Source organism: Pituophis catenifer, unplaced genomic scaffold (assembly GCF_029215685.1).
Source record: "Pituophis catenifer annectens isolate HBS135680 unplaced genomic scaffold, rPitCat1.0.hap2 SCAF_13, whole genome shotgun sequence".
NCBI classification, from domain to species: Eukaryota; Metazoa; Chordata; class Lepidosauria; order Squamata; family Colubridae; genus Pituophis; species Pituophis catenifer.
This window is the reverse complement of record NW_027256893.1, coordinates 4,166,917-4,190,065: the sequence shown is the minus strand read 5'-3', so window position 1 is coordinate 4,190,065 and position 23,149 is coordinate 4,166,917. Positions and strand designations below refer to the sequence as shown.

The following is a 23,149-nucleotide window of genomic DNA, read 5'->3' as shown; positions in this document are numbered from 1 at the left end:
GGAGCTTCATCACTGGAGGTTTTCAAGAAGAGACTGGACGGCCATCTGTCAGAAATGGTGTAGGGTCTCCTGCTTGGCCGGTGGGTTGGACTAGATGACCTAAAAGGTCCCTTCCAACTCTGTTAATCTGAATCTATCTAAGACGATCAAAGGCCTGGAGACCAAAACATACGATGAAAGGTTGCAGGAACTGGGCCTGGTTAGTCTAGTGAAGAGAAGGACCAGGGGAGACACGATAGCATCTTCCAATATTTGAGGGGCTGCCACAGAGAGGAGGAAGGGGGTCAAGCTATTTTCCAAAGCACCTGAAGGTCAGGCAAGGAATAATGGATGGAAACTGATCAAGGAGAGATTCAACCTAGAAATAAGGAGGAATTGTCTGACAGTGAGAACAATCAACCGATGGAAGAGAAGTTGCCTTTGGAAATAGTGGAAGATTCATCCCTGGAGGCTTTCAAGAAGAGATTGGACAGCCATCTGTCAGAAATGGTGTAAGGTCTCCAGTGTGGGCGGGGGGTTGGACTAGATGACCTACAAGGTCCCTTCCAAGTCTATTATTCTGTTCTGCTCTGCTCTGCTCTGCTCCTTGTGTCAATCCACATGCAGGCGCACAAAAACTCCTGTGGCTGCACCGGTGTGTGTGTGTGTTTGTGTACCAGACTGGATGTTGCTTCCTTCCAAGACCCCGTCCTTCCCAAGCCCTGCGTGTTTCTCTTGCATTCAGCCGCTGACCTTGAAGGAGAGACTGGGAGGGAGGGAAGGAAGGAAGGGATTTGGGAAAGGGTGTCGTAGCCTCCCACCCACCTCTCTCCCTTTCCCCAGATTGTGGCATGGAGAGCAGGAGGCACCAAGCAGCAGTCCTGGAGCAAACTATGGGGAATGCAAGTACAGTAGTCCTTGACTTACAACCATTCGTTTAGTGACCGTTCAAAGTTACAACAGCACTGAAAAAAGCGACTTAAACCCGGTTTTTTTTCCCCACAATTATGACCGCTTCAGCATCCCCGTGGTCATGTGATCCAAAATCAGACGCTTGGCCACCGACTCACATTTATGACGGTCGCAGTGTCCCCCGGGCTCACCTGATCCCCTTTTGCGACCTTCTGACCAGCAAAGGCAAAGTTCACTTAACAACCATGTTGATTAATGTCACAACTACAACCATTCACTTAAATAACCGTGGCAAGGAAGGTCGTAAAACGGGGGAAAACTCACTTACCGAATGTTTCACTTGGCAACATAAATTTGGGGCTCAAGTGTGGTCGTACGCCGAGGACTACCCGTCGTGGCTGCAGGAAGTGCTTTCTGCCCCACGGCAGGCTGCCTTCTGGCCTAAGAGAGACTGGCATCTTTTAGGGCATGGGTGTCAAACTCAAAGCCCGGGGGCCGTATCTGGCCCGCAGGGTGCTTAGATCTGGCCCGCGGGGCTGCCCTGGAAACAGCGAAGGACCGGCCCATGGTGTTTCTGACAGCTCCGTTTTCGGCTGTCACAGCCTCCTGCAACCCTCTGCCAGTGAAAACGGAGCTCAGGAGGGTTGTACTCAGAATCAGTTCCATACAGACCAGAGGTGGGTTTCAGCAGGTTCTGACCAGTTCTGGCGAACCGGTAGCGGAAATTTTGAATAGTTCAGAGAACCGGTAGTAAAAATTCTGACTGGCCCCATCCCCATCTATTCTCTGCCTCCCGAGTCCCAGCTGATCAGGAGGAAATGGGGATTTTGCCGTATCCTTCCCCTGGAGTGGGGTGGGAATGGAGATTTTACAGTATTCTTCCCCTGCCATGCCCACCAAGCCACGCCCACCAAGCCACACCCATCATGCCACACCCACAGAACTGGTAGTAAATTTTTTCGAAACCCACCACTGATACAGACATTCATTTAATGACCGTTCAAGGTTACAACAGCGTTGAGATAAGTGACTCACAACTGGCTTCGCCCTTATGATTTGTTGCAGCATTCCCCTCGGTCACATGATTCAAATTTGGGCCCTTGGCAACCAGCATGTGTACACAATGGTTGCACCCCACAGGGGGCCCATTGACACACTGACTTTGCTTGTCAGAAGCCGGCTGGAAAGATCGCAAATGGCAATCACGTGATCCCGGGACTCTGGAAATGCTGTAGATACAAGCCCAGCACCCAAATTTTGATCCTGCAACTGTGGGAATGCTCTATGGTTGCGAGTGTGAGGACCAGTCGCCAGTCGTATTTTTTCAGTGCTATTGTACTGTGTTTCCCCGAAAATAAGACCCTGTCTAATATTCTTTTGAATCCTGAAATAAGCGCTAGGCCTTATTGCCATGCGCCCAAAAGCCTGATTGGGCTTATTATCAGGGGATGTCTTATTTTGGGGGAAACAGGGGAGAGAGAGAAAGGGAGAGTGAGAAAGAGAGAGAAGGAGGGAGGGAAGGAGGGAGGGAGAGGAAGATTGAGAGAGAGAGAGAGAGAGAGACAGAGAGAGATGACAAATAGATAGATACCATGTGTCCCTGAAAATAAGACCCTGTCTTATATTTTTTTTGAACCCTGAAATAAGAGCTTGGCCTTATTGCCATGCGCCCAAAAGCCCGATTGGGCTTATTATCAGGGGACGTCTTATTTTGGGGGAAACAGGGTAACTTCAAATGGTCACTAAATGAATGATTGTAAGTGGGGGACTGCCTATAGTGGCTGTAGCACCCTTTGGATCAGGGAGGGATGAGGCTTCCTTCCTTGTTCCCGCAAAATAAGCTGGGGGCCCCTTCCTGGCTACTTTTCCAGAGGGCCCTGGAGATGAGTTGGGTCAGCAGGCCTGGGGACCCCAGGTTGATTCGGAGCTGGTCAAGTGGCTTTTGTGGTTGGGTTTGTTGCTGCTATGGGGTGTGTATGGGGGCAGGGGGTTGGGGTGGGGTGGGGTGAGTTTACATGGTTGATTTTTAATGCTGAACACTGCCCAGAGTCACCGTGTGTCAGTTGGGCAACCATATAAATCTAAAAGATGGATGGATGATAGCTAGATAGATAGCTAGATAGATAGATAGATAGATAGATAGATAGATAGATAGATAGATAGATAATAGATAGATGGATGGATGGATGGACGGATGGACGGATAGATAGATATGGATAGAGGATAGAAGGTAGATGATATAGATACAGATGATAGATAGATAGATAGATAGATAGATAGATAGATAGATAGATAGATAGATAGGTGGGTGGGTGGATGATGGATGGATGGATGGATGCATGGATGCATGGATGCATGGATAATAGAAAGATAGATAGGTAGATGACGGATGGATGGATAGATAGATATAGAAGGAGGGGGAGAGAGAGAGAGAGAGATTATAGGGGATGGCAAAAGATTCAGCCCAGGAGAGTTAACTGAAATGGGGCCAGGGATGGTCTCAGGATCCAAGCAATCTTTACGTTAGTTGGCATCTAACATTAGACATCCAAAGACCTTTGCAGTGACAAAAAAACCCCTCTTGTTTGTTTTTGTTGAAGCTGACTTCGACGTCGAATCCCTCGATGTGGCTCTGAGTTGCCTAGATCGAGGGTGACAGCAGCTGGAGGGCATACAATCCTCCAGCGGAGCTGGCACGGCTTCTGCTCTCTGTCTGGGTTGCCGAGGCTGGTGTGTGCGTGTGGGTGCGTGTGGTTTCTCTGCAAACAAACAACAGCTGGGAAAGCTGCTCCTGGCTCCAGGGTCTCTCCTTTCGCCCAGGAGGGAAACAGCCCTCATTGTGCATCAGCTCTAAGCCCCTCAGTGGCTCCTCTCTAAAAATAGAAGGTGATGTCATTCTCGCTTTCCCTGGGGAGGGCAGGTCCTGCAGCCAGCGCCTGTGGGTGGCCAGTGCCCCCTTCTGGAGAAAGTGTTGGCTGCACCTCGTGTGCTGGAGAGGTTTTTTTCTTTCTTTTTTTTTTAATAAAAAGTTTTTTTTATTTTTTAAAACATAAACATAAAATACATCTTTGGGAACGAAGCATTGATCCGGTTATAAATTGGTACAATCGCTAATTCATCTTTTAACAATATTTCATCTCCACTAATTATCGTCTTGTAAAAATAATAATAAAAAGAAAAAAAAACAGAAAAAAAAACCCAGCTCACAATAACTCACTCCAAAACAATTACCTTTCTATTTTTTCACCTCAAATCTTAATTTCCAAATAACACAACTTAATGTTTTAGACAGACAGTCTATCTATTTTATAATCCCATTATCCAAAAACCCGTTACTTAAATCTTTAAATCCTAACTCAATATCATTTCATTATCTTTTTATTTTTAATTGAATGAATGTATCTTAAAAATATAAATCATTACTATTATCTGAAACACTATCTTAACAATTACTCACAACAAATCATCTTCATTATTATTTATCTCAATATAATCATCCTAATTTTAGCAAATAATCCCAACATATTTATCTTTAATTATTTATCACAGCACATCATCTTCATCTTAGTCCTCCTCTTTTACTTTTAATCCCAGCATAATCATTTTTATTTTAACTGTTGAATCCAACATAATCATTTATTTTTACTGTTATTTCCGTGTGCTGGAGAGGTTTCTGTTTGTGTAGACCACGTTTAAAGAGGGATCCTTGCATGGACTGCCAGTTCCAGTTCCTGCAGCTTGGAAAGACTGTTCTTCAGCGTTGCACTGCAAAATAATGGACCATCTGCTGACTCAGTTGGGCTCAAGAAGAGTCTGTTTGAATCCCTGTGAAGAGCAGGAGAGGCTAGTCTCAACCAATCAGAATAGAGCTGGAAGGGACCTTGGAGGTCTTCTAGTCCAACCCCCTGCTCAAACAGGAGACCTTCCAGGAGGTTTTGGGGAGGGGGTGGAAGGGTGGGATTCTGAGCGCAGAGAGGGAGTGAAAGAATTCAGCTCTGGCAAAAATGGAGCTGAGGATGGGGAGGAAGAAATGAACGGGTGGAAGCTGTCCCCCAAAATCGGGTGAGATCCTGGCTCATTTTATTTTATTTTATTTTATTTTATTTTATTTTATTTTATTTTATTTTATTATTTTATTTTATTTTATTTTATTTTATTTTATTTTATTTATTTTATTGATTGAGTCTATTTATATGCCGCCCTTTTCCGGAGACTCAGGGCGGCTTACAATGTGTTAAGCAATAGCCTTCATACTTTTGTATATACCTGCTTAGTAGGGCTTTCGGGCCTCCCCCCAAGCGGTGTTCTTTTTTATACAAAGTCAGCTTATTGCCCCCACAATCCGGGTCCTCATTTTACCTACCTCGGAAGGATGGAAGGCTGAGTCAACCTTGAGCCTGGTGAGATTCGAACTCGCAGTAATTGCAGGCAGCTGGTGCTACTTAACAGCACTTTAGTCTGCTGCGCCACCAGGGCTCTTGTCATAAAGGCGGTTTTTGCAAGGCCTGAATCTCTTGGAGTTCTTCCTCAGCCAGGCAAACTCCAGATCGGTTGGACCCCACCTCCCTTAATCCACAGATAATTTGAGAAAGTTGCAACAATGGGGAGGATTGTACCTCAATTTCAGTGGATGCTGAGATGTGGTTTCTGGCAGTTGCCTAGAACAGGGTCCCCAACTCCTGGTCTGCAACCCAGTTCTGGTCTATGGCCCGTTGGGAACTGGGTCACGCAAACAGCATGTGAGCATGTGAAGATCCATTAGTGTGAGCAGTGGGCACACACGTGAAACCATTCCCTCTCCCCGCCATTGCCAGTCCACAGAGCCGGAAGGGTTGGGGACCGCTGGCTTAGAACATCCCTTGAATGCTACTTCCAGGATAAAACTGAGTGGATCCCCCACAATTGCTCCAGGAAGTGCATTTCAGGAACCCTAGATGGCAGTTGAACAAGCATTGAAAGGGTTAAAAAGTCCTTCCTTTGCAGACCATATTATTCATTAGAGCATCCAGTTAAATGAACAGCAGCAGGAACACACAAAGACCAACCATTTTGAGAGAAAACGCACAGGACCTTATCACTAGGCAAGGAGAATATTAAAAAAACTGTCTTAGTTGATGAAAATTAGCAGGGTTGCATCAGCAGTAATCTTGCAGTGAATAATACAAAGCATAAGTGTTGTGCCTTGGGATTCTTGACGAACGTATCTTGTCTTTTTATGTACAGTGAGAGCATATGCACCAAAGACAAATTCCTTGGGTGTCCAATCCCACTTGGCCAATCAAGAATTCTAATTCTAATAAGAAAGAATAGAGGGCACTCTTGTTTATTAATCATATTTAAGAAAAGATCTTTGGCTTAAGGCAGGAAGACACACAGAACCAATCGAAGGAAACAAACAAAAGGAAAACATTGCTATCCCTTTATAGTAGACAATCCATCAGAGATATTTCCTTATAATGGCAGAGCTTTTAATATACTGGAAAAGTTCTTAAAAATGCAGGGAGAGATTCAGAGATGTATTTGCCTTGAAAAGTAGCCCACATTAAATATATATATAGCATCAGGAGTTGACCACAGAAAATATTATGTCATTAAATGCTTTATGATCATTTTTATGTCATAAAATGTTTCATAAAAATTGCCAAATTTCAATTCCAGCTCCTAAATGTTGGTCACATTCTATAAATTAGCCCATTTGGGGTCCCTTGTTTGAAAAGGTTTTGCTCTTACAATGCATCATTTTGCCCAGTTAAAGGTTACACTTTTATGCACCGGAGACAAATTCCTTGTGTATCCAATCCCACTTGGCCAATAAAGAATCCCCTCCCCTCCCTTCCCCTCCTCCTCTCCTCTCCTCCATTCTCCTCTCCTTACCTCGCCTCTCCACTCCACTTCACTCCACTCCACTCCACTCTCTCCCCTCTTCCATTCTCCTCTCCATTCCACTCCTCTCCTCTCCTCATCTCTCCTCTCCTCCATTCTCCTCTCCTCGCCTCTCCTCTCCACTCCTCTCCTCTCCTCTCCTCTCCTCTCCTCTCCTCCATTCTCCTCTCCTCTCCACTCTCTCCTCTCCTCCATTCTCCTCTCCTCTCCTCTCCTCCCGTCCATTCTCCTCTCCTCTCCTCTCCTCTCCTCCCGTCCATTCTCCTCTCCTCTCCACTCTCTCCTCTCCTCCATTCTCCTCTCCTGTTGTCCTTGGCAGGAAATTCCTCCTTATTTCCAGGTTGGGTCTCCCTCTGATGAACTTCCACCCATTACTTGGGTAGACCCAGGGGTCTCTTCCTTGAGCAGGGAGCTGGCCTAGAAGACTAGCAAGGTCCCTTCCGACTCTATTATTCTATGTTCTATGATAATTAATAGGAAACCTTTATTCTGGGCAGCAGGTTTTGGGGAGGCGGGCTCGGGCAACACATCATTATCATTCTCCTCTTCTACTGTGAATAGTTTAAATCCCATTTCTCCTCCTTGATGGCTGTGTGTTTGTATCTCCCATTGAGTGCAGAGCAAGGCTTGGCAATACAATGCTCATGGCAATCGTGTCACCTCTGGCATCTCCCAATGGTCTCGTGTGTGTGTGTGTGTGTGTGTGTGTGAGAGAGAGAGAGAGAGAGAGGGAGGGAGGGAGGGAGGGAGGGAGGGAGAATTCGAAGACCCTAAAAGTTTTAAATGCAAGATTTCAATGTTCTCACCCAAAATTGAAATTCTGGACATGAACCATAATATCTCATGAACCTGTCAAAATTTCAAGGTGAACCCACTAAAATCTCAGGAGTTCTGAGGCGAGAGCATCCAAATCTTCAGAGAGAGAATGACAAAACTTGCAAGGTATTAGGAACAGCATCCATCCATCCATCCATCCATCCATCAATTTATTGGCTGCCCATCTTACCACAGGGTAGCATTTTGTCAATCCTTCAGCCATTCTGAATCTAAATTTTATCAGACAGTCAAGCAAATTTCCACGATGGTGCCTGGAAAGCTTGCTCACCTTGCGAAAACAGGTGAGCACGTGGGCACAGCAGGTAGGATAAAGCTCATCCCCCAAGGCCATCTTGTCCTCCATGGTGGGCTTCTGCTCGAGTGCTCTGTATCCAGCTACCCATGTTGCTAGCCTGGCATCTAGGAAGGCTCTTCTGTCAGTGAGGGTCTCCCAAGAGAAAGAGGTCCTGAGGCAGGTTCTTGTTAGAGTCGGCCATCTTTCTTTTCCGGCGACCTCCGCCTGCCCCACAGAGCAGGTGCTAGCTCTGAAGCATCCCCTTCCTTCCTCTGCAGGTGGTGATCCCCACACGGGTGGGACAAGTCTACGTTTACGAGACCCCCAAAGGGGACCAGCAAGACGAGTATGATGTTCCTCGACAGCTCCAGGAAATCTACGACGTGCCCCCCACAAGGGGGTTGATGGTGAACCGGAGTGGCCAGGAAGTGAGTGCGCTGGCTTTGTCTCTTGGGGCAAGGGGGCAGCGGGGTGGACGTGGCAGGGACACACCCCATGTTTACACTCCTGGCCCAAGACTTGTCAAACTGGGCTTAGGACATACAACGGATTCTTTAAAGATCGCTTGAATTTTATTTACTTATTTTGTTACACTTATATGCCTCCCTTCTCACCATCCGAATTGGCCCTGCCAGTTTCTTGCCTGCTTCGGCAACAGCAGAAGGGAGGATAGGGTTATACAGGTAGTCCTCGACTTACGATCAGAGTTGATCCCCAAATTTCTGTTGTTAAGTGAGATATTTGTTCAGTGAGTTTTGCCCCGTTTTATGACCTTCATTGCCACGGTTGCTAGGAAGGAAGGAAAGGGAGGGAGGGAGGGAGGGAAGGACGGAAGGAGAGAAGGAAGGAAGGAAGGAAGGACTAGCAATAGGACTTAGACTTATATACTGCTTCACAGTGCTTTTACAGTCCTCTCTAAGCAGTTTACAGAGTCAGCCTATTGCTCCCAACAATCTGGATCCTCATTTTTCCGACCTCGGAAGAATGGAAGTCTGAGGCAACCTTGAGCCGGTCAGGATCGAACTGCTGGTAGTTGGCAGAATACTGCGTTCTGACCACTGCGCCCCCAGGGCTCCCTGGTGAATCAGGGGATTGATGGAGAATCCAGAAGCTACCCAAAGCAGGCGAGACGAGAGGTGCAGGCCGAGCAGATCGGAGAAAATCAGGGAGGGATTTTGGTTGATCGCTTGAAAAAGCAGCTTCACAATGTCTCCTTTGTCCAGGTTTACGACAGCCCTGCGATGATGGGCAAGACCGCCAACAGTGGAGGCCATGAGATCTATGATGTGCCGCCCAGCGTGGAGAAGAACCTGCAAGGGGTGAGTGGGGGGCCCAGGTACCAGTGGTGGGTTCCTCCCGGTTCGGCCCGGTTCGGCTGAGCCAGTAGCGGTGACGATGTGATGTCACCGAACCGGTTATCTTTGTCTGGGAGCTGGGCCCTCCCGCCCGCCCACGCGTTATTCCTACCTTTATTTCTTCTTTTTTAGCCCAGCTGATAGGTGTGGCAGAGTGGATTGCCGCACCTCAGCTGGGCAGATACGTAACGCGCTTGCGCGGAGCGCGAAGCGTGTACACAAAGAGAACCAGTAGTAACCCACCACTGCCAGGGACTACCCTGGACTGGAGTGGGAATCATGGTTTAGTTAGTTGGAAGGGATCTGGAGAAGGGGCCGTGCGGTTGAGCCAATGTAAGACTGCTGGTAAGGGGTAGCAGCCTGCTGGACGGCAGAGAAGGCCTTTCGATGAGGCCGGGATTTAGCCATCGTGTGTTCTCCGAGGGTTTGCCTTGATGTGTTGTGAGAAAACCTCTCCTGCAGACAGATAATCCTCAACGTACAACCACAACTGAATGTTCTGAAAATTTCTGTTGCTAAGTAAGACAGTCGTTCAATGAGTTTTGCTGCATTTTACAACCTTTCTTGTCACTGGAAACAGCTGTGAGTAAGAGCAGGCTTCTGCCTGTCTTTTACAGGTAGGTCCTCAACTTATGGCCACAATTTCTGTCGCTAAGTGGACATTTGTTCAGTGAATTTGGCCCCATGTTACGATCATTCTTGGCACCGTTGTTAAGTGAATCTCTGAAGTTGTCTCAGTAACACGGTTGTTAAATGAATCTGCCTTCCCCTTTGAATTTGCTTGTCAGAAGGTCGCAAAAGGGGATCATGTGACCCTGGGACACTGCAGCCGTCATAAATATGAGTCAGTTGCCAAGTGTCTGACTTTTGATCATGTGACCATGGAGATGCTGAAACGGTCGTAAGAGTGAAAAACCGCCAGAAGTTGCTTTTTCAGTGCCCTTGTAACTTTGAATGGTCACTAAATGAGCTGTTGTAAGTCAAGGACTAGCTGTATATCAGTGGTGGCATTCAGCCGGTTCGGACCAGTTCAGGCAAACTGGCGTAATACCGTCCTATTTAGCCACATTTTCGAGGGCGGACGCATGTGCAGAAGGCGTGCACAGGCGGGCGGGGCGAACCAGTGGTAAGAATATGTGAAACTCACTTCTGCTGCAAGGGTGAAATGCTCCCAGTTCGGACAGGTTCGGCCAAACTGGTAGCGATGGCCGCCGGTGGTTCAGAGAATTGGTAGCGATGGCAGCCGTTGGTTTGGAGAACTGGTAGCGATGGCAGCCAGTGGTTCAAAGAACTGGTAGCAATAGCGGCCGGTGGTTCGGAGAACCGGTAGCGATGGTGGCCGGTGGTTCAAAGAACCAGTAGCGATGGTGGCCGGTGGTTCGGAGAACCGGTAGCGATGGCGGTGCGAGGCTCCGCCCACCCGCCTGGTCGTTGTTACTTCCTGGTTTTAAACAGGAAGTAACCTGTTTTTTTATCCTCTGCACATGAGCAGAGGGTCCACATGCACACATGCACTTCCGAACCGGTTGGGAAGCTAAGTAGATTTCACCCCTGCTCTGCTGTATATCCTTCCTATCTACTCTGTTTCCCCGAAAATAAGACCTCCCCTGATAATAAGCCCAATCGGGCTTGAGTGCATGTGCCAAAATAAGTCCCCCTTGAAAATAAGCCCTCTCTGAAAATATTTAAATGCAGAGCTGGAAATCAGGTAAGATGGCAAGAGGAGCCCCGTCTTGCTCCAGGTGCCCCAAAATAATAAGACCTCCCCAAAAAATAAGGCCAAGCACTTATTTCGGGGTTCAAAAAAATAGAAGACAGGGTCTTATTTTCGGGGAAACACGGTATGCACGACTCAGCCTCCTTCTCTGGACTCTGGATTTGACCTGGTGCAACTGTAGGTTGGAAGACTTTGGACCCTGAGCAAAGATGGGATGGCAGAACCTGTAGCTGGAGACAGATAGTCCTTGACTTACATCCATTCATTTAGTGACCATTCAAAGTCACAATAGCGGCAAAAAAAAGCGACTTACGACCACTCCTTGCCCTCATGACCGTCGCAACGTCCCCATGGTCATGCGATCAAAGTTTCAGGCTCTTGGCAACTGCCATGTATTCATGACAGATGGCGACATTCCCAGGTTGCAGCCGCCAGATGCCACCTTTCCCAGGGGGCTTCCGACAAAGGGGAGCCACGTTTCCTTAAATCACCACATGATTTACTTCACCGCTGGTCGTTCGCTTAAAACCCGCGGCAGAAAAAGGTTGTAACCTTTTTTCGTATGTATGACTCACCGCCTTGCTTAGAAATTCCGATCCCAAACTGTGGTCATAAGCCGAGGACTGCCGGTACCCTAAAATTAAGTCACAGAACAACGGTCTGGCTGCAAAATTCAGCCCCGGTTGTCAAAGGATCGTATCTTTGACTGCCTGATGTTTGTAAACTGGAGGAGGAGAAATGTTTGAGCATTGCTCGTTTTTATGACTCCTGATATTTATGGGTCATTCGACAGACCCCTCGATATGGCCCATTAAAATCGGGTAGTGAATTGTTAGAACTGGGCATGGTGCCACCTGCTCCTTTGGTTGACACTTTCCTTGCCAGCCGGAGTCGGTGTTTCTGGATAGTCTGTGCCTGGAGAGGGGATACACAAACACAAACTCACACGTCACACCCTTGTTCTCCAAGGTAATAAAGCAATGATTAACTTCCCTGCCATTTGTTTTACACTCAAGTCCTTGACGCAAAGCAGAACTGACAAATTCGCTTCTCAATGTAATCCGAAAGGAAAAAAATAAAATAAATATTGTAGGCCCTGAATCAAATGGTGTTCTGTCCCAGCTACGGACCCCAAAGAACGCAGCACACACAAAGTCCTTTCAGACCTTAGTTTACTGAATAAACCAGTCTTTTACAATAACGGTTGTTAATTAATTGCATTAACAGCCACCAAGAATTCAAAGAATAATAACTGAAAACTTACTATGGTTGGCAGAATACCCAGAAGCAATTTGCAGGAAGCTGATAAGATAAGCAAGACAAGACACGAAGGTATGTGAACTAAGTTGTTCCCTGCAAATTGCTTCAGTCGGCGTTCCTCCGTAAATAGGCTAAGGGAGTGGCCAATTAGCCCCAAACCTTACTCTCGAGGAGACCTCCTCCTGAGGAGCCACTCCTGCCTTTTGACAGCTCTGCGTGCCCGTGCATCGAGAAGAGGCTCCTCCTCTTCGTCCTCTTCACTTATGGGAGCTTCTGGAGGTTCTGAAGGCTCTGGTTGAATCCCTGCCTCTGGCACCACATCTTCTCCAGCCTCCTCACTGTCCAACTCGAGTACCAGCTGCACAGGCTGCTGGCGCAGCACCACACCAGCCTCCTCGCTGTCGGAATCAGCTACTAGCTGCACAGGCCGCGTACGGGCCACAACAAATGGCCCTGAGTATGTGTAAGTCAGGATTTCTCAACTGCTAAAGGGTTTGCTTAACGATGGCCTGTTTCGTCTTAACCTTGTTGTGGTTTGAGTCGTAAAATTAGACTAAGATTCACTTAACAACCAGCTTGCTCAGCGGTGGAAATTCTGGTCCCAGTTGTCGTCGTAAGTTGAGGAGCACCTGCAATGAGTGGGGTGAGAGACTTAGAAGATACTCTCCCTAGTTTCTCAGGCTGTAAATGAGACCGGAGGGGGGGGGATTTAAGCATGATGCCAGCCTGGTGGGCAAACCACATAAGAATCACAACCAGTTGAGCTAATTCGGCTTAATTGGAAGGCTTTGTGACCAGAATCTCCCAAATCTTAAAAGTACAATTCTGAGCTTTTGCTCTGCTCGTTATCCTGCTGTGGGCTATACAGGTAGTCCTCGATTTACAACAGTTCGCTTACTGACCGTTTGACGGGACCATTTTTCACACTTAACGACCTTTGCAGCATCCCCGTGGTCACGGGATCAAAATTCAAATCCTTGGCAATTGACTTGTATTTATGACGGTCGCAGTGTCCCTGGGGTCATTTGATGCCCTTTGGCGACCTTCTGACAAGCAAATTCAAAGGGGAAGGCAGGTTCATTTAACAGCCGTGTTACTTAACTTATCAACTGCAGTGATTCACTTAACAACTGCGGCAAGAAAAGTCATAAAAGGGGGACAAAACTCACTTAACTGTCTCGCCTATAGAAATTTTGGGCTCAGTTGTGGTCGTACATTGAGGTCTGCCCAATTAATCCAAGAATCTGGTCTTTTGAAAAAGTGTCTAGGAAGTATTTCTATCTCATTTCATTCTCTCCCTGTTTCATGAGGACAAGTTGAGATAAACCAAATTACAAGGTACAAGACAATACACCCTCGCTTACGATACACTTACAACTGGTCATTTAGCACTTGAGTCAAAGTTATGAAAGACCTACTTCCATCTATTTATGACCTGGATTGAAAGTTCTGTCCGTCATATCACTAAACTTTGTGCAATCGGCAACTCGACCACTGTTATGTTGCTTACACGCCTGATTTTACAACCATTATGTCTTACGACCGTACTCGGCAGGCTCCTTTACGGTTGTATATCAAGGTTGTATATATTAGACTCCGTTACGGTTGTATGTCAACTATCTGTATAGAGTTGGAACAGTTGGCTGCTTTATCTTTGCAGGTGTACGACATCCCTCCCTCGGTCAGCAAGGATGTCCCAGATGGCCCCCTGAGGGAGGAGACCTACGACGTGCCCCCCGTCTTCTGCAAGGTGAAACCCTTCGACCCATCGCGTCATCCCCTCATCCTGGCTCCGCCTTTGGCGCCCCTGGCGGAGCCTCTCTTGCCCGAAGACGTCTACGATGTGCCTCCACCCACCACTAAAGGGGTGTCAGATGCTCAGGAGATCTACGACGTCCCACCAGGGTTGAGAAAACTGGCCAGCCAGGAGGTGTACGACGTGCCCCGTGAGCTGACGATCGGCAGTAAAGACGGAGAAGCCGACTACATCTACGATGTTCCCCCGCAGGCTGATCGGGCTGACGGCAAGCGGCTTTCAGCTTCCAGCACGGGCAGCACCCGCAGCAATCTTTCCAATTCTTCTCTGGACACGGTGCCCGTTCGGGAAGCTCCGGACAAGGAGTTGCTCCTCGATCAGGACGTTGCAATGGAGACGCTGGCCCGGCTTCAGAGCAACGTTAACACGGCTGTCTCGTCTCTCATGTCTTTCATCAGTGGCAGCTGGCGCAGCCCCGAGAGGATGGAGGTCCACGCGGGACACATCCGGGGGGCAGCGGAGAGCATCAAGGGGTCCCTCAGGGAACTGCTGGAATTTGCTCGTGGGGTGGTGGGCAGTGCCGCCCAGGCCTCGGACCGCTCTCTCTATTCCAAGCTCAGCAAGCAGGTGCAGAAGATGGAGGAGGTGTACCAGGCGCTACTACGGCACAGCCAGGCCTTGGAGGGTTGCGGCTGGGCCCCTAGCGCCCTGGTGGCCAGCAAGCCGGGGGCGCCGGATGACCTCGAGCACCTGGTCATGTACTCGCGGGGGGTGCCTGACGACACCAAGCAGCTGGCCTCCTTCCTGCATGGCAATGCCTCGTTGCTCTTCAGACGGACCAGGGGGTCCCCGGCCTCCTCGGGGGAGGGCGGCCACCCCCACGGCACGCCCTCTGAGAAGGCCAGCAACATCCAGTCGCGCCCCTTGCCTTCTCCGCCCAAATTCCTGGCTCAGGACTCACCCGACGGGCAGTATGAGAACAGCGAGGGCGGTTGGATGGAAGATTACGACTACGTGCACCTCCAGGTGGGCTTGGCCTTGGGGCAGGAGGGATGGGAAGGAAGGGCAAATCGGGGAGGGGGAGAAGTCGTCCCCCTCACACACTTGAAAATGCATTCACAATAGGGTGATCATGTCTGGTAGTTTCATGCTGCATGACAAATTGGTAATTTCCAGCAGTTTCTGGCGGATCTTGGCTCATTTCGAAGGATCTGGTTAGCAGGGTGGATAAAAATCAATGATTTTTTTTAAAAAATCAAAAAAATTGGATTTTTTTGATTTAAATCGGATTTTTTTGATTTTTATCGAATTTATTTTAATAAAAAACTTTGGGGGTAAAAATCTATCATAAGATAGTTTTCTATTTAAGATACATAAATAATTTAGTTTATTCAGCATGAAATGGAGCTTAGTTATGCAGCATGAGGCTGTATATTCTGCAACACTGGGACTATCGGTGAGTCAACAGTGGGTCAAAGGAGTATTTATTTATTTATTTATTTTATTTCTATACCACCCTTCTCCCGAAGGACTCAGGGCGGTGTACAGCCTAATTAAAAACACAAAGACAGACAATATTTAAAAATAATTAAAATTATTAAATAATAGGCCCAATTTATAAAACCCCAAATTTAAAATCCCATTTAAAACCAATTAAAATCTTTATATTGATAGCCCAGCCTGGCGGAACAACATGGTTTTGAGGGCACAGCGAAATACACGTAGCAGAGATGACAGTTGCTCTTTAAAAATTATGATTTAAATCGAGTTGATTTAAATCAAGCCTTTTTACTAGTGATTTAAATCATGATTTAAAGATTTAAATCAACTCGATTTAAATCAAATCCACCCGGCTGGTTAGTGCTTGGATGGAGACAACAGAAAAGCCAGGTCTATAGACTAGGAAGCTGGAAACCCTTCCCAGAAGAAGACAAACTTCTTCCGTAGAATTCCTGAGGAAACTACACCAGGATGTCCGTCCATTCACAGCTGAACTTATTGTGAAAACTTACTGACGATCTTAACAATGTCTGAACCAGACTATGATATTAAGCCATAATGCGACCAGGTTTTTTTTAAGCATTTTAGGCAAATACAGTTTCGGTTCCAACCTGGGGATAGGATTTCAGATCTTAGATGAACCTAACCTTGATTCCTACTTCAAAACTGGCCTCTGCTGTTGGAAGGCTAAAACGCTGGTTAGGATCAAGTTGATCGATTGATTTGACAGGTCTCCTTTTCATCATGGATTTTAAAAGAGTCTAGGAAAAAGAGATGAAATAGCAAAACCAAACCAAAACGTTCCAAGGGGCAGGATGTTAACAATGTTAAAAGTTGGGGAAATAGCTTTATATCAAAAAAGTTTTCACCTAGTGCCAAAAGTTGGCACTGATAATCCTAGAAAGGAATTCAGTCAGTTGTACATCACAACTGGGAAGACCTTCTTTGTGGCTCCCAGGGGGGTCTTTTGGGGAGGAAGGGGCACGGGTGCAGCCGCCATCTTCATATTTTGACCGTGATATGCCTCCTAAATGTACATTTGAGGACTTCATAATATGTTTCATAAAACCTAACTTTTGCTGGGCATTGTTTAAAGAGCAAAGCATCCCAACAGCAACATTTGCCACCTAATAACTCCCTACTTAAGAAAGTCTACATTTTTTATGTTTATAGTTTGTAAATCATCCTTCAAAACCAGATTTTGCAGGGTGGCTCACAATATGTAGCGGTTTTTGGACTATTCACTTCTGTTTTGCTTATCTGTGCTGCATTAGCATTAGAATGAATGAGCTGGAAGGGACCTTGGAGGTCATCTAGTCCAACCCCCACCCAAGCAGGAGACCCTACACTGTTTCTGACAGATGGCAGTCCAGTCTCTTCTTGAAAGCTTCCAGGGATGAAGCCACAACTTCTGAAGGCAACTTCTGTTCTATGGGTTGATTGTTCTCACTGTCAGAAAATTCCTCCTTATTTCCAGGTTGAATCTCTCCTTGGTCAGTTTCCATCCATTCTTCCTTGTCTGGACTTCGGGTGCTTTGGAGAATAGCTTGACCCCCTCCTCTTTGTGGCAGCCCCTCAGATATTGGAAGACTGCTATCATGTCTCCCCTGGTCCTTCTCTTCACTAGACTAGCCCTGCCCAGTTCCTGCAACATACTTTCATCATATGTTTTAGTCTCCAGGCCTTTGATCATCTTAGTTGCTCTGCGCTGTGGTCATTCAGTCCAGTTTTTTAGATCTGCAGAAGACGCTGAGGCAGCCATCAGCTAACGAAAAGTGCTGGATTTACACAATAACTAGACTAAAATGCAGCCGGATGGTTGATCATTCAGTATGAAAAGAAAACAAACCAGTATATAGATTCCAGGCATTGGCGCTCAAAATTGTGATTTTTAATTTCCCAATTAACAATAGGTGAATTTTAATCAGCCTCACAAATTTCAGCGATGCATTTATTACCTCTTCCAAAAACTATGCCACCCACAACCCAATTCTGATGTGATGTTCATTAAATTCTGGAGGCTATTGCATTGTAAGCCGCCCTGAGTCTCCGGAGAAGGGCGGCATATAAATTAAAGCAAAAAAAAAAATTCACATTAAATGACATTCACTTTCTGATGTGGCCTAATATTTTGCATTACAGCCCTATGGCAACCCATGAGAAACCAAGTGACGTTTTCAGTCCATAAAAGTGGGATGAGAAGATACTGGCTTAGTTTTACCTGTGAATATGATCAGTATGAATTTCTCTCTGAATGCACACTTTCCATGGCTGGCTGGGGAATTCTGGGAGTTGAAGTCCACACATCTTAAAATGACCAAGGCTGAGAAACACAGCTCTCTAAAATTTAAACCTTTAATGATAAAAAAAAAGAAGTATCTTATAACAATATTAAATATGATTTCTACAATGTGAATGTTGATACGCATAAAGTTTTTTTTTGCAGTGCTTAATTCAGGTTCTAGTCTCTCTCCACCTGCAGACACTCCTAGGAGACTATGGGACAGTCTCTCTCTCCCCCACAAGCCCACCTTGCAGGGCTCTGGATGCCAGATAAATAGGGATGTACCCCGCCTTTTGCTCCTGAAGGAAAGGTGTCCAGTTTTGGTCCGCACACTATAAAAAAGATGTTTAGACTCTGGAAAGAGTGCAGAGAAGAGCAACAAAGAGGATTAAGGGATTGGAGGCTAAAACATACGATGAACGGTTGCAGGAACTGGGCATGGCTAGTCTAGTGAAGAGAAGGACCAGGGGAGACATGAATAGCAGTCTTCCAATATTTGAGGGACTACCACAGAGTGGAGGGAGTAAAGCTGTTTTCCAAGGCACCCAAAGGCCAGACAAGGAATAATGGATGGAAACTGAACAAGGAGAGATTCAACCTGGAAATAAGGAGAAATTTTCTGACAGTGAGAACAATCAACCCATAGAACAGAAGTTGCCTTCGGAAGTTGTGGGAGCTTCATCAGTGGAAGCTTTCAAGAAGATACTGGACTGCCATCTGTCAGAAATGGTGTAGGGTCTCCTGCTTGGACTAGATGACCTACAAGGTCCCTTCCAACTCTGTTAATCTATTAATGTCAATTTTATGAATTAGTCTCTTCTAACCGTGAGGTGCTGATCTTCTCTTGGTACAATAGTCTTCTTTGGAATTCCGGTATGTGCCACCATGTCCACGGGCCCCATTTCTCCTCTCGTGGGAGGCTTTGGGGAGCTGCCTTGAGGTCTGCAGAGGGGGCTAATTTTCCCAAGGGGGCCACATGAGGCTGCTGACTGACTGAAGGGCCCAACTTGACTTTTTCTCCCACCTCCTGTGGCCTGCTTATTTTTATTTGACTTCTAATTTCCAGTTGACCTCAGGTGGGCCAGACGGGGACAGCCAAAGGGCCAGAAGTGGCTCCGGCTGGGGGGTGGGCTGTGAAATGCCCAGATCTTCCACTAACCTCTTTCTTCTCCCCCCCCCACATTTTTAATTAAGTTATAAGGTATTATAGACAGGGCTGGTATTCACTTACTTTCCCTACCGGTTCGCAAATGTGAGCGCGCAGGTGCGAGTGCTGGCTTCACTCACACGCATGTGCCCGGCCTTCCACGCATGCACCCAGCTTCAAAAACGTGCCTAAATAGGATGGCATAGAGCCGGGGCAGGTGCGCAGGCCCACCTGCTATTTCCGTTACCAGTTGGCGAACTGGTAGCGGACCTCTGATTATAGAATACAAAATACAAAAGCAAATTAAAGGACAATGAGGGCAGAGGTGGGTTTTAGCAGGTTCTGACCAATTCTGGAGAACCGGTAGCGGAAATTTTGAGTAGTTCGGAGAACCGGTAGTAAAAATGCTGACTGGCCCCGCCCCCATCTATTCTCTGCCTCCCGAGTCCCAGCTGATCGGGAAGAAATGGGGATTTTGCAGTAACCTTCTCCTGCCATGCCCACCAAGCCACGCCCACAGAACCAGTAGTAAAAAAATTTGAAACCCACCACTGAATGAGGGGGAAGAAAAGGGGGAAAGAAAAAGAAGCATTGACTTCCGACTCTCTCTGTTGCAATAGAATAAGGCATTAGCATCAAATCACAGCTTTTTGCTTTTCCATGATAGTTATGAACATGTCATTTCTATAAAGATCTATCAGTGTAATCTATGAAACCCAAAATCAAAGTTTCATTCTTTTCCGCATCAAGCACAAAGTTCAGAAACGGTTTCCATGTGAAAACAAAAGTACGTATGTTCTTTTCTTTAATCAGAGTGGTCAGTTTTGCCATTTCAGCCCCAACTCGGTCAACGTCTGCAGCCATTCATCCACGGTTCTTGTTAGTTGCGAAGTCGTGTCCAATCCATCACGACCCCATGGACAACATTCCTCCAGGCCTTCCTCTCCTCTACCATCCCCCGGAATCCATTTAAGCTCCCACCAACTGCTTCAGTGACTCCATCCAGCCACCTCGTTCTCTGTCGTCCCCTTCTTTTGCCCTCAATCTTTCCCAGCATTCAGCTCTTCTCCAGGGAGTCCTTCCTTCTCATCAGGTGGCCAAAGTATTTGAGTTTCATCTTCAGGATCTGGCCTTCTAAAGAGCAGTCAGGGTTGATCTCCTCTAGGACTGACCGGTTGGATCGCCTTGCAGTCCAAGGGACTCGCAGGAGTCTTCATCCTGCACCAAAGTTCAAAGGCCTCAGTTCTTTTGCCCTCAGTCTTTCCCATCATTAGGTTCTTCTCCAGGGAGTCCTTCTCATCAGGTGGCCAAAGTATCTGAGTTTCATCTTCAGGATCTGGCCTTCTAAAGAGCCATTCGTCCATGTGGGACTTCCACTGACCTCTTTTGTTGTGTCTCGATTAGGGGAAGGAGGAGTTTGAGAAGACCCAGAAAGAGCTGCTGGAACGAGGCAACATCATTCGGCAAGGCAAAGGGCAGCTGGAGCAGCAGCAGGTCTGTAGGGGAATATTCTCTCTGACACACAAATACACCCACACCCACACACCAAGCTTATGGCCATCTCCTCTGGCTCACAACCATCCCGTTAAGTCTTCGCCTGTTTTGCAAAGAGCAATTTCTGGGTGAGACAAAGACAAAAAAAAGAAAGAAAGTGATTTGTAGTCCTTGGGTCGCAATTCTTTCTCGACAGGTAGTCCTCAACTTATGATGGGTCATTGAATGACTGTTCAAAGTTACAACGGATTTCAAAAAGGCTACTGATGACTCATCCTCAAATTTACGACTGCTGCCTGCCCTCCATAGTTCTATTATCACATTTTGGGTGCTTGGCAACTGACTCACATTTACAATTGGTTGTAGGATCATAAAATCGAGTCCAGTTATGTGGTACCTCAATTTACAACTGCAATGACTTACAACCAAAATTCCAGATTGTGAGTTGTAAATCTAGGATGACCTGTACTTATGTAAGAGTTTGACCTATTTCCAAAACAATAAGTGTGGGGTTGTTGTGTAGCCTTCTTTGGTGTAAAAAAATGTGTTGGATCAGCCTAATGCAGTACTGCAGGCTACTTCTGCTGACTGCATTAGGCTGCAGTTTGGCAGTTCGATTCTCACAGGCTCCAGGTTGACTCAGCCTTCCGTCCTTCCGAAGTTGGTAAAATGAGGACCCAGATTATTGGGGGCAAGAGGCTGATTCTGTAAACTGCTTAGAGAGGACTGTAAAGAACTGTGAAACGGTATATAAGTTTAAGTGCTATTGCTCTTCCTTCCTTCCTTCTTCCCCCCTTCCTTCCTTTCCTGCCTCCATTCCTTCTTTCCTTCCTCCCTCCTTTCCTCCTTCCCTCTGCCTTCCATCCTTCCGAGGTCGGTAAAATGGGGATCCAGATTGTTGGGGGCGATATGCTGACTCTGTAAACCGCTTAGAGAGGACTGCAAAGCACTGTGAAGCTGTATATAAATTTAAGTGCTATTGTTATTGCTAATCAGCAGGAATCTTCATGTCACTTTGCAGTTTTTCAGTTGGCAATTTTATAATTATCATTAATTACGGTATCTCCTGCCTTTCTGCCAGCAGTGTGCTACTGTATTTCCCTGAAAATAAGACTGGGTCTTATATTAATTTTTGCTCCAAAAATACTAAGTGCGTCCATCTGGCTGACAATCTTAACTGGGGCTTCTTTTTTGGGGTAGGGCTTATATTACGAGCACCCTGAAAACGTTTTGCTAGGGCTTATTTTCTGGTTAGGTCTTATTTTTGGGGAAACACAGTAGCTGAGGTTAGTTGAAATACCACATGCCTAATGATCTTAAGGACCAACTTAATTCACTTATTCACTGATAATTGCAGCTTTTGCAGAGAGCCAGGGCGGGTAGAGAATGGCTGGGCTTTCCTTTAAGTCTGCATTCAGCCCAGAAGACAGGTTGGTGTTCACCCTTTTCCTTTGTCCACAGTTGAAGCAATTTGAGCGACTGGAACAGGAGGTCACCCGCCCTATCGACAATGACCTGTCCAACTGGGCACCCCCACAACACTACCCCCACGTGCGGGGCGGCGGCACAGCCCTGGGGCCCTCCGACCGGCAGCTGCTGCTCTTCTACCTGGAACAGTGTGAGGCCAACCTCACGACGTTGACCAATGCCGTGGACGCCTTCTTCACCGCCGTGAACACTAATCAGCCCCCCAAGATCTTCGTGGCACACAGCAAATTCGTCATCCTGAGTGCCCACAAGCTGGTCTTCATCGGGGACACTCTGTCTCGCCAGGCGAAGGCCCCAGAGGTCCGCCAAAAAGTCACCCATTACAGCAACCTTCTCTGCGACATGCTCAAAGAGATCGTGGCCAGCACCAAGACAGCTGCCCTCCAGTACCCATCCCCAGCCGCTGCCAAAGACATGGTGGAACGGGTTCACGAGTTGGCAAACAGCACTCAGCAGTTCCAGATGGTCTTGGGGCAACTGACTGCCCTGTGAAGAAGCGGAGATGTTCTTGGAGGAGTGAATGGACTGTAAATATTTTGCCCGGTTCACCTGCCCGCTGAAGAAGGGTTGGGGTGGGGGACACTGACTTCTCCTTCCTTGATAGACACAGACCATGTCAGTCCTGGATCCCTGACACACACACCCCACTCCCCCACAAGTCTTGCTGCAGCCAAGAAGCCGGTCTCATCACTTGCAACGATTGTAGAGGGCAAATAATTATATTTTCCTGTTTGATTCCAGAACTGTTTGGCTAATGATCGCTATTTAAATCAAATAAAGAAACTTACAATCCAGTGTGTTGGGGCCTAAGAGAGACTCTTCTCCATGGGGCATGAGTGAATGTGAAAGAGAGGTGTGTGTGTGGGGTGGGGTGTTGGCTTGTCTGCCCCCAGTTTGAGTTTTCCTGAGTGATCGGGAGGAGGTGGAGGCAGTGGTGAAATCTAAACCAGTTTGCTACCAGTTTGCTGGCCACACATGTGCAGTACGCGCCAAAAAGAGGCTTCGGAAGGTAAGTAGAACAGCAAGGGGGGAGAGCAGCTGTGCCGCACGATTTAGCAGGATTTCCTGCTTTCTAGCAAAGCTAAACCCCGCAGCACAGCTGATCGTCAGAAATACTGGTTCAGAGGAACCGGTAGCTTTTTAAACTTTTTAATCACTACCAATTCGCCCGAACCGGAGCGAACGGTAGCATTTCACCCTTGGGTGGAGGGTCCTCTGAGGGTTTCTGAACTGATACTGTTGGTTGGCATCTTCTTTCCCTGG

At 47.0% G+C, this 23,149-nt stretch overlaps 1 protein-coding gene across 1 annotated transcript in view; it reads left to right on the top strand.

Moving 5' to 3' along the window:
* The window catches only part of BCAR1 (BCAR1 scaffold protein, Cas family member), a 61,776-nt gene extending 39,101 nt beyond the window's left edge, over positions 1-22,675 (top strand). Inside the window, exons 3-7 of the mRNA XM_070952870.1 lie at positions 8,164-8,313; positions 9,109-9,204; positions 13,878-14,999; positions 20,309-20,398; positions 21,860-22,675. Coding sequence (XP_070808971.1) covers positions 8,164-8,313; positions 9,109-9,204; positions 13,878-14,999; positions 20,309-20,398; positions 21,860-22,378 — 1,977 coding nt within the window. The 3' untranslated portion in view covers positions 22,379-22,675. The remainder of the gene's footprint in view (positions 1-8,163; positions 8,314-9,108; positions 9,205-13,877; positions 15,000-20,308; positions 20,399-21,859) is intronic.
* The last annotated feature ends 474 nt before the right edge of the window (positions 22,676-23,149 follow it).